We start from the raw sequence: 11,723 nt of genomic DNA on the forward strand, positions 1-11,723 counted from the left end.
CCCACGTTATGTTGAATCTTAAAATTGTCCTGTTGAGTAATCTGTGTCTCTGTCTCTACTCATAGTAGGATGTTAATGGAAAATTTCATCTCTAATTCTCCTGCTCCCCCGTCTAATCCACTTAGTCCGAGAACAAAACGTTGGCTCCTTTTAATCAGTTTGATGGTGGTGATTTATTCTGTTCTACATGGGTGGCATGAATGAATGCCTTGGCAAGGGGAAGAGAAGTGTTAAAAAGCGGCTATTGCCAAAAATACCTTGGAACGGGGAATGTGAGGACAGCTTCAAATGACCTCATTCCCTGTGACTTTAGACACTCTGTAAAACCAGCGTCCATGCTTTTTATCGTCAAAACGGTATTTCTTGACTTAGAGGCTGGGAGGTTCATTGTATCAGGGGCCAACTAGAAAATTTTATTTCAGATCTGCTCTTCAAACGTCAGCCTTTCAGAACCCCCTAATTGTTCTGACCGTTTGCTAAACAAAGTCATTTATGGGACAGCAGAGACTTGAATGGCCAGTGGCTAAGATGTTTATCCCAGGTTGCCTCCTAATCCTTCCCTCCATCTCCAGAATTTTCCCTCTCCAATCCATCCTTCACACAGTTGTCAAAATAAATCTTCCTAAGGCACATGTCTGACATTGTGACTCCCTAGCTAAAAAACTTTCTGTGGCTCCTTGTTGCTTCTAGGATAAATTCAGACCCCTTAGCCCCGCATTTCTGGCCCTCTGCATCATTTCACATTACACTCTTCATGCATAAAATTGGACTGCTTATCTAGCTATTTCCCAAATGCTCACTCTGTGTATTCACCCAAGTACGAGCCAGGAATAATAGCTAACATTTATATAGCATTGTAAAGTTTGCAAAGAGTTTTGCATATGTTAACTCATTTCCTTCTTGCAACAGCCCTTGGAAGTATGAGCGGTGTTTTCCAGATTAGGAAATTGAGGCAGACAGAGGTTAAATGACTTGCTCAGGGTCACACAGCTGCTAATGTCTGAGGTTGAATCTGAACTCAGGTCTTCCTGACTCCACATCCTGTGCTCTATTCACCATACCACCTGGCTGCCATGCACTTCCTTCTAAACTCTGTCTCTTAGTACTATAGGAGCATACATTTAGAGCTGGTTAGGACCCCGAGACCATCTTGATTTGCCCAAGGCCACAAAAGTAGTAACAGACAAATCTAGTATTTGAGGCCAGGTGTTAGTGAAGGGGTGAAGAGGGGGCAGATTGTAGAGGGGTAGGATGAGTCAAGTTAAGTTGGTATGCATTTCTTAAGCACCTGCCTACTCTGTGCCAGGCACTGTGACACAGGTGGTGAATGAGCTCTTTCCTTCCTGTAATCTCTCAAGCTGTGTTTTCAGGACGCAGAAGTAGGAAGGTTTGTGTGTGTGTGTGTGTTTGGGTCGGGGGGAGGGGTGATGGAAATGACCCTTGCCACAGTAGTCCTCATTCAGGTCTCCCTCAAACACATACCGTGACACAAAGACAAACTCACTGCCTCTCTCTAAACCTCAGTTTAGAGGCGATAAGGATTTGTGCCACCTATTTGATGGGGTTGTTAGGAAGAAAACACTATGTCAGATATAAAATGTGTAGCCAAACTGGTCTTGCTTTTCCCTATATGGAACATTTCTATCTCATGCCTTTGCTCTGTTGCTCATGCCTATAATACAGTCCTTCCTCCTCTCTGCCTTTTGGAACCCTGAGCACCCTGAGAAGCTGTCTCAAGAGACATGCCCCACAAAAGGCCTTTTCTGATGTGTACCCCATCCCTCCTAGTAGGGGTCTTGTAACTTTGTGTATGTGTTGTATTTATCTATGTAAAGTTCCCTCAACTTGAATATCCGACATCTCCTTTTCTCCCTAAAATGCAGATAGGTCTGTTTAATCCAAATAATGAATCCCCTGCCCATCAATTGGGGAATGGCTGAACAAGTTGTGGTATATAAATGTAATGAAATACTATTGTGCTGTAAGAAATGATGAGCAGGCAGACTTCAGAAAAACCTGGAAAGACTCGTATGGACTGATGCTGAGTGAAGTGAGCAGAACCAGGAGAACGTTGTACACAGTAACAGCAATGTTGTATGATGATCAACTGTAAATGACTTAGCTATTCTTGGAAACGAAATGGTGAAAAACAATTCCAAAAGATTCATGATGGAAAATGCTATCCACCTCCAAAGAAAGAATTGATGGAGTCTGAATGTAGATCAAAGCATACTATTTTCACTTTATTTTTTTTTTAAGTTTTTTATTTTGGTCTGTTTCTTCTTTTATAACATGACTAATATGGAAGTATGTTTTACATAATTGCATGTATACAACCTGTATCTAATTGCTTACCGTCTTGGGGGAGGGGGAGGAAGGGAGAAAATTCGGAACTCAAAAATTTTTTTAAATGAATGTTAAAATTTGTCTTTACATGTAATTGGGGAAAAAATACTATTAAAAAGAAATAATGGATCTCCGTGAAACAGTCCCATTACTTGAATTCACACTATATATTTCCACTGGGTTGGAACCCTTATCATATTTTACATAATTATCCATTTGGATACCTGCAGCTCCTGGTAATGATTCATTACTTGAACTAACTGGGACCTAGCTGTGGTTTCCATTTAGGATTCCTGAACGTTATTTAGAGAGCATCTGATGAAAGCTTTGCTAAGCCCAGAGCCTGAGGAGCTTTCAGAATAAGCATGGTTTGTGGGACAACTGTCTGATTAGGGAGATTTCATTTAGAAAGATGCAGGATCCTAGATTTAGAAGGGTTCTCAGAGGTCATCCAGTCCAGCCCCTTCATTTTTACAGGTGAGGAAACTGAGGACGAGAGCAGTTACTTGAGTTAGCCAGGGTCACACAGCTAGTAAGTCTCTGAGGGAGGATTTGAACTCATGTCTTCCTGACTCCAAATTTAGCTCTCTAGCCATTGAACCACCAATGCAGGTGAAAAGGTTCTACATTAAAAAGGAGTTTGGTCTCCACAGAAATGAAATCTTGTGATTCTACACTTAAGAGGCTTAGAGGAGGTATAGCTGGATAAAAATAAGTTCATGATGCTATGTGTTTGACTGGGAGTCAATCTACCAAAGCCCAACCCAGTGCCCTGCACACAGGAGGCTCTCCATAAATGTTCATTTCATTCACTTGAATTGAGTTCCCTCAGTGATGTCAGTCATCAATCATTTTAATTAATTAACTTAATAGTTTAATGTGTCAAGTGATTTGACGTGGCCTGCAGCTCCTCCGGTGTTCTTACATCCCGTGCTTACCGTTAGATTTTCTTACCAAGCATCCAAAGGCATTGTTCTCTTCCCTGGACCTGTAGTGGGCCGTTCCCCAGGGTCTCTTTAAGGAACAGGGCCACACTTCCTGCAAGGAAAGCTTCCTTGGGACATCCATCTCCATTTTCTTTCTAGTCTGGACCATGAAAAAGCAAGCCCAATACATGTGGACACAAATGCCTCCTTTGCTGAGACTATCTGAATAAAGATGCTGAAATATGAGGCAATGGGGAAGGCCTCCATCAATGCACTCTCAGATTCTATTCTAGCAAGGAATAGAGTTAGAATCTGAACCCAAGGCCTCTGCCTCTAAATCTAGTGCACTTTCCTTGACATCACACTGTCTCTGCTGAATTTGGTCTACGGTGAGAGCTTATCTAACAGAATACTGACATCACTTTGGGCGAGCTGGATGAAGGGGCAATCAGCCCTATATCCAGGATATGTTTTCTCCTCATTTCCTATTAGATGGCACCAATTTTCAGGACTACTAGAATCAACGTGGGACAGGAAGAGACCAGTGTTTAAGAAAACACATGGGCCTAGTATTTATGAGCCGATAATAATAATAGCATTTATAGAGAGTTTTAAGGTTGGCAAAACATTCTACAATACTTCCTTTTTATCCTCACAACAGCCCTGTGAGGTAGATGCTATTATTACTCACATTTTATAGGTGAAGCAGATAAAGGTTAAATGACTTGCCCAGGGTTGCACACCTAGCAAGTATCTGAGGTCAAATTTGAACTCAAGTCTTCCTGACTCCAAGCCCAGTGCTCCATCCACTGAGCCACCTAGCTAAGGAAGAACTGGACATTTTTCAAGAACCCATCCACCCCACACACCTACTTTTTTGTTGTTGTTGTGTGTGTGTAAGATTTGTTGTTATTGTTCAATCCTGTCCTGATTTGGGGTTTTCTTGGCTTGCTAGTTCCTTCTCTAGCCCATTTGACAGATGAGGAAAACTGAGGCAAACAGAATCACACAACTAATAAGTGTCTATTCCTGATTCCAGGCCCAGTGTTCTATCCACCGAGCTGCATACCAGGTTTCTAGCCCAACTTTTTTTTTCTTTTTTGCTATTAGTGGCCTGGCTAATTAAGATAAATACTGAGGAGATCTGGCAAGCCAAACCCATTTCCAGCACACACCCTTTATTAGAATAAAGGCATTAACTGCAACAATGTGGATCCATCCTGACACCCAGCAGTTCTCCAGGATTCCTGGGGCGGGCCTCCTGCCAGGTAAGCAGATGGGTTGAACTTGGTCATTGAACTCTATGGCTGTGTAGGTCTTCAGGAGAGCAAGGTTATTTTCCAGGGTCATGTCATTGAAGCCCTTATGCCTGAGGATGGCAGAGATGGGATGTTCTGGCTGGGTTCTTCTCCTGGCATTCATGTCAGTGATACCAACCAATGCCAAAACCTTCTTCCTGGAGAGACAACAAAGTGTGGAGTGAGCCAAAATGGAATGAACGGAGTTTCTCCACTGGCAGCCAGGAAGAAAAGAAGCCACTGATTCCTACCCCTTCCCCCCAACTCCCCTCCCCCAAGCTTTGCTTTGGGGGGACAAACCCTTGGTGCCAAAGGGACAAGGAAGGGAACATTAACGGAGCAGGCTTCTGCTCCAGGAATCCCTTTTAATCACTGATTACACACCACACCCCCTCTTATACTTTGTGTTCCAGCCAAAGCTGGCCTGCTTTATATTCCCTGGATGTGACATTGCTTTAAAAAACATTAGAATTATTTTTCAGTGAACATGCCTTTGTTTTTTCTCCTTTCTACTCCACTCTTTTCTTTCCCTCACCATTGGGAAAAGATAAAAAGACAAACAAAACCCTTGTTAACACAAAGGTTCAGTCAAGAAAAACATATTCTCTCATTGGCCATAGAGGTGACATTGACTGTTCCCAGAAAGCTCTTCCCCTTACCTTGTTCAGTCGTGTCTGACTCTCCATGACCCGATTTGGGGTTTTCTTGGCAAAGATACTGGAGCAGTTTGCCATTTCCTTCTCCAGCTCAATTTACAGTTGAAGAAACTGAGGCAAACAGGGTGAAGTGACTTTTCCAGAGTCACACAGCTAACGTATGTCTGAGGCTGGATTTGAACTCAGGTCTTCCTGACTCCAGGCCCAGTGCTCTATCCACTGTACCACCTAGTTGCCCTACCCTTAGCCTCTTAAAATCCTCAGTTCCTCTCAAGGCTCAGCTCAGATGCCACCTCCTGATTTCTCCAGTTGTTAGTGGTTCTCCCAAACTATTTTCTGTGTATATTTTGGGTTTATCTATGTACATGTCGTCTCCCCCAATAGAATGTGAGCCCTTTGAGGGTAAGAACTCTTTGATTAATATCTTTGTATGCCAAATGCTTGGCACGTGATAGGACCTTAATAAAGGTTTTTCAAAGGAATGAATGAACTTCATATGAACAACGTCATAAAGGATGATAGTAGTCTTTTAGCTTGGTGTCTCTGTAGGTTACAGGAAAGGGTGGGGAAACCCAGACTTCCAAAAATCTTAAGCTCACTGTTGGCTAGGAGATAGTGGGAGAGGAGGCAGGGAGGAAGGGAAGGAACCACAAAGTATCTTCACACATGCTGGGGCACCTCTAACTCTTCCCCAGCTCTTCCAATTAGAAACCTGGTTTCTCACATTTTTCACTAATCCAAAGTGATAATGATGACATCAAAGGGAAAGGGCCCTGGACTGGTAAGGAAGGAGCAGCGTCTTCCTGTGAGATCAGCCAGTGCTTTTTCATCATTCATTCTCTCTGGAATTCAGATAGAATTTCATTTTTCAATTGGCCTTGTTACTGGATTTCCCATGGCAGGTTCAAAACAAAACAAAACAAAAATAAAACAGCCCAACCAACCCTGCTGAGTCAAGCCTTTGGAGGCTGAGAATTTTTAGAACTCAGCATGCTGTGTGGTGCAAGAAGGGTTCAGCCTGTCAAATTCCTGTTGCCAGAGATGAGAGACGAAGCATGACCTCCAGAGACAGGGTGGGCACAATGTGCCAGACTAGCTCCACCTTTAAGCACTCCCCCTTGCCTTTCCTCTTCCCACCCTCAACTCCTTCCCTTCCCCTTTCCAGGTCCTAGTACCTATCTGAGCTAGCTAAGATGTATGAATAAGCAAACAGTGGATGCTGGCCTGTTCTGAAAGCAGGAAGCGATGCTTAGGATCCAGAACTCATTTAGGATGCATCCAAAAGTCAAATGGGTATACCAGGAATCCTGCAAGGACACTACCCAAGGGAATGTATCCACAGTGGCTAAATCATCATCATCATTATTGGGGAGAAAAGCAGAAATGAAGCTACTTTGGACCAAACAACCTGCAAGGGAAAGGTAGGCCAAGCTCTCAGACAAGGTCTTACTGCAGCAGAATCAAAGACTTCTTGGGCCTGTCTCTTGCTGTTTTCTCGCTGTCCCCTCTACTCTTGCCTTAAACTCTTATCAACCAGGACAAAACATAGTTTGTGTTACAAAACTAGCTCAATTTATTTCCAAATAAAATTTTTCTTTTTGGGTTCCTGCACAGGTAACAAAATAAATAAAAATAAGATAAACCTTATTTGGTATGTACATGGGTTTCCTTTAAGATGGAAAGGGAGAGAGAGAGAGAGAGAGGAAGAAGATGAAGAAGAGAAGGAAGGAGGGAAGAAGAGAAAAGGAGGGAGAATGAAGAAAGGAGGGAGAGAAGAAAAGAGAAGGAAAGAGAGAGAAAGGAAAGGGAAGGAGAGAGAAGAAAGAGAGAGAGGGAAGAGAGAGAGGAGGAGGAAGGGAGAGAAGAAAAGAGAAGGGAGAGAAGAAAAGAGAAGGAAGAAGAGAGAGGAAGGGAGAGAAGGAGGGAAAGAAGATGAGAGAGAGGGAGAGAGGGAGGGAGAGAGAGAGGCAGAGAGAGAGATTGAGAGAGACCCCAAGATAAAAGGGAATATTCATATTTTCTAAAATGTCTCCCTTGAGGACAAATATCTTTTGTAATATGTAAACAAAAGCCTTTCTTTGAGAAATCATCCTTCGATGAGATTATTAGATTAGGTAGACTTTGGCTTTTCTTTCTTCCTCTTGTCCCTTGTAGAGTGAAGATATGGCCTTCAGGACATTCCTGGCCATTTATCTCATACAGATGGGATGCTGCTATTGTGAGAATGTTCCTAGTACAGCTGAGGGCAAGCAAAGCTTGTGCTAGCAGAATGCTGATAGAATTGGTACAATCTTTTTGTTGTTGTTTAATAACTCACAGCTATCTACAAAGTCATCAAATGTCCCTCTAGACATTGTATCATGAATGTGGTAAAAGGAAAATAACATCTACTGGCTATATCTGTTCAATATTATTTTTTTTTCATCTGTGATATTTGAATGCCTATTTCTTCTTATGCACCTTACGACTTGAATCAATTGCCCTTCAGGCCATGGATAGTGCTTAATACATAACCTTGCTTGTCTGATAATACTCCTCTGGGTCCAGTATTTCAGACCGGACTCTCTTCTCTACTGGACATTGCCCATGGGACTCACATCCCATCCAACACTCTGTGACCATTCCATTCATTCTCACAATTAATTGGTCTCTAGACCCAGATGTGTGAATCCCTTTACAGGCTGAGAGAAGATTTCTGCCCTACAAATAGTACTGGGATCCCACAACTTAACTGTTTGACCTCAACTCCCAGTGAATATAACATTCACTTTTAGACGGTATTCAACACATCTGATGATTGTACATAGCATAGAATCACAGATTTAGAAATGGAAGGGACCTTTCAAGGCCAGCTAGGACATGTTTTAGAAGAGGTCTACAGAGGTAATATGACTTGCCCGAAGTCAAGTAGGTAGTAATTGATAGAGGAAGAATTTGAACCCAGGTCTTCTGACTCTAAAGCCTGTCCTCTTTCCACCATACCATGCTGCATCACAGGTTCTTAGAAGGTTCTCTTGCTCAGTATTACATGCATGCATTTTTTTGAGGCAATCAGGGTTAAATGACTTGCCTAAGGTCACGTAGCTAGTAAGTATTTGAGGCCAGATTTGAACTCAGGTCCTGACTCTAAGGTTAGTGCTCTATCTACTCTGGGTCACCTAGCTGCCCCACTTTTTCAATTAATGCATTTTCGATTAATGATCTAGTACCCTGACTCCTTGGTAGCACACCAAGGACAGCACCAAGGTATCAGTTTATGAGTACCATGGTCATGGTTGGCATATCACAAACCGGAAGAGCTGTCGTCTTTGAGAAGTCAATTTAGCTCGAATCCTTTGGACCCAATCATCTTGTCTCCTGTTTGCTGGTCACCATGTGTTGGTCCTTACTGCTTCCTTTTACCCTTTATCCATTTCATAATCTCCTCTATTATTGCCATTCCATCCTGTGTTCCACTGAGTCTTTCCCCTCCCTGCAAAGGGTCCAGAAATCACAGTGGCATGTTTGAGCCCTGTGAGCAGGGCATAATAAACATGTATGGTTTAATGAACAAAGTTTCTGTGTTTTTCCTCTCTGGCATCCAAGTCCTGTAGTGTATTTGCATTCTCTGGCAGGTGCAGTGTTGATTCACTCCAAATTACAGGCACCTAGGATAGTCTGGGCTTAGTTTTGCCTTGATGTTAAGTTAAATATTAGTTGAACTTTCAGATAGAGCACTAACATACTTGAACCCTATTTGGTTCAAGATGTCATGTAAAGCAAATACACAGACCAGCTTTTTCCTCACAATTGAGGGAGAGGCTGGAAACATAGATAGAACACAAGGACAGCTTACCTTGTCATTTCATTACCAGTTTGGAATTTCATAAAGGAATTTTTGGGGAAAAGCTTCCAGCACTAAGATTCCCCAGACCTAATTGTTGTGGAAGCTTGATTTTCAATTCCTAAGATCTTAGAGTTGGAGATCACCTAGTCTAACCCTCTTATTTTACATGGGGAGAATCTGAGACTTTGAGACATAAAGCAATTTGCCCAAGGTCACGTGGCTAGCAAAGTAATAGGACTGGGATTTGAACTTGGGTCCTCTAGCTCCCTGGAGTTGAATTGCCAGTGATCATTCCATGTTACCTCTCAAATGAGCTGAGCAATGTCTGAAAATGACATGAAGACATAGAAGATGGTAAAAGGAAAATGAGCTGCTACCATATGCACTGGTTGGGTTTCCATATTGTATATGGTAGCTAAACATTAACAAAGATCACCCTTCAGGCATGACTTTTGGTTATGACATGCCACTGACTCTCTTCCATTATCCCTTAGTCTCTTGGTTCCATGTTTGTCTTGTCTTACCTCTGCTACACATGGATTTACTTCCTCCTCCTTCTCCCTTCCCTTTCTAACTGCCTTGGTATCCCCCAACCTCTGATTCCTTGAATATTGAGACTCCTGACATTGGTATCTAGTCCATTTACTAGAGAGAGAAGAGCCTTACCATCCTCATTCCAGCTCTAAGAGGAGAGTCAAAACAAAGATCCAAGAGGGTGTTGAAAAAGTCCTACTTTGTTTTTGCTTTTCTGAAAAGAAGTCAAGGTCAAAAAGCTGCCATGGGGCATTGCTCAGGCATCTAGAACTTTATGGATTGTATTGGACTTAAAACCGATTCCAATGGGATATAAACACAATTTGATTGAAGAAAAACATAGATTTAGAAGAGGAAGAGGTCTCACAGATCACCCACACACAAAAATTCTTTCATATAATAACAGTCAGAATGTTATAAATGTGTTATTCAGTAGTCTACTTTGAAAGATCTGCAATGTGGAGTCCTCTCTCTTTGCATCCTACGTAATTCTTGTCCATGTTTTTCCATAAGTCCCTAGTAGAAGTTCTAGCTAACCCCTGGAGATTTTCCTCTTTTAGTATCTTGGGTATGCTGCTTGAGCTGTCCATCTGTTGACTCCCATTCTCACTAGCCCACATCCTTTTCTGGTCAGATGAATCCTCCATAATACCTTTTATCCCACTTCTTGCGTGCAGATCTTTTCTTAGTAACAAGCTGCTGCCCGCCTGTAACTACCATGTATCTTTCCATTGTCCTTTGGATTATGAACTAGAGACTGTAAATAATGGACACTTCCAAGACTCACCAATTCAGCAGAGTGCCTTCTGAATCATCTAAGAGTGAATGGCATTTAATTGAATTCACCGAACATTTACTAAGCATCCACTGTTCTAGCTAGACCCTGGGAAGACAAAGGCAAAAACGAAACAAGCCCTTCCCTCAAGGAACTAATAATATAAGGAAGGACGGGAAACAAGCTTTTATTAAGTGTCTGTGCTAAGCATTTTGCAAATATTATTTCATTTAATCTTCACAACTCTAGATGGTAGGTGCTATTATTATCCCCTTTTTACAATTGAGGAAATTGAGGTAAAGGTAAAGTGACTTGCCCAGGGTGACATGGCTAGTGTCTCATGCTGGATTTGAACGCTTGTCTTTCTGACTCCAGGCTCAGGCTCTATCCACTGCACCACCTAGCTGCTTCTACAAGGTAAGGAGTGATGGGAGTAAGGAAACATTTTAAAACATTTTATTGTCGAATTCTTTGGGAAATGGTCACTTATGTATCATATACATGGTAAGTGTCTATTAGTCATGATACTTTATTACCAGGGCATCTTATTCCTTAACCATGTAATGGAATAGAATTTAATCTACGGTAATAGCAGTAATAATACTTTGCATTTGTACAGAACATTTTCTGTTTCAAATAATTTTCTTATCTATTATCTCATTTTATTTTACATCTCTGGAAGGGAGGGAGGGAGGTGTCATTAGTTCCATTTTTCAGCTGAGAAAATAGGATACAGAATAATTGGGTGATTGGCCCCAGGTTCCATAGTTAGTGGCAGCCTATGTCTTCTGACTCCTAAGTGTAAAGCTTTAAAAAAAAAACAACCATCATTTGAGCACCAGTTACGGATAATCCAGGCATTATTTTTGGGCTGGCCTGAGGCAAAATGGTGCCCTAGGGGCAATTTTTATCTCCTTCCACAGCCTAACTTGACATCTTCAGGGGAAGTACTTATGGTAGGGTGATAACCAGGTAAGGGGAAAGAGGTTAGGAAAGCAATGGAATGGGGAGAACAGAAGAAAAACCAGGAGAGAAAGAGATAAGCATCGTAGCAGTAAGAAAAGGGAATAGGGATGATTGTATGTGGGAGAGGAAAAGAGGCAAAAGATGGGAGGAGATAGGAGAAGATAGCCTGGGGAAAAGTGAGTAGTAGGGAATGGGGGGATAAAGAGAAAGAGGAATGGGAATAACAGGGAAAAGAGAGAGAAGAGAGAGAAAAAGGAAACAAGGCAGAGAAGAAAGAGCAGTGGAAAGAAATTAAGGGAAAAGGATAAATCTTTCCTTCCTCCCTCCCTCCCCTTCCCTCCTTCCTTCCTTCCTTCCTTCCTTCCTTCCTTCCTTCCTTCCTTCCTTCCTTCCTTC

At 42.1% G+C, this 11,723-nt stretch overlaps 1 protein-coding gene across 1 annotated transcript in view; it reads right to left on the reverse strand.

Moving 5' to 3' along the window:
- The window catches only part of PRSS54 (serine protease 54), a 127,640-nt gene that overhangs the window by 3,288 nt on the left and 112,629 nt on the right, over nucleotides 1-11,723 (reverse strand). The window contains exons 2-4 of the mRNA XM_027857911.1: nucleotides 6,451-6,634; nucleotides 4,473-4,728; nucleotides 3,301-3,432 (exon numbers count right to left, since the gene is read on the reverse strand). Coding sequence (XP_027713712.1) covers nucleotides 3,301-3,432; nucleotides 4,473-4,728; nucleotides 6,451-6,634 — 572 coding nt within the window. The remainder of the gene's footprint in view (nucleotides 1-3,300; nucleotides 3,433-4,472; nucleotides 4,729-6,450; nucleotides 6,635-11,723) is intronic.

This window comes from Vombatus ursinus, unplaced genomic scaffold, assembly GCF_900497805.2.
Source record: "Vombatus ursinus unplaced genomic scaffold, bare-nosed wombat genome assembly UNPS02012515.1, whole genome shotgun sequence".
NCBI lineage: Eukaryota > Metazoa > Chordata > Mammalia > Diprotodontia > Vombatidae > Vombatus > Vombatus ursinus.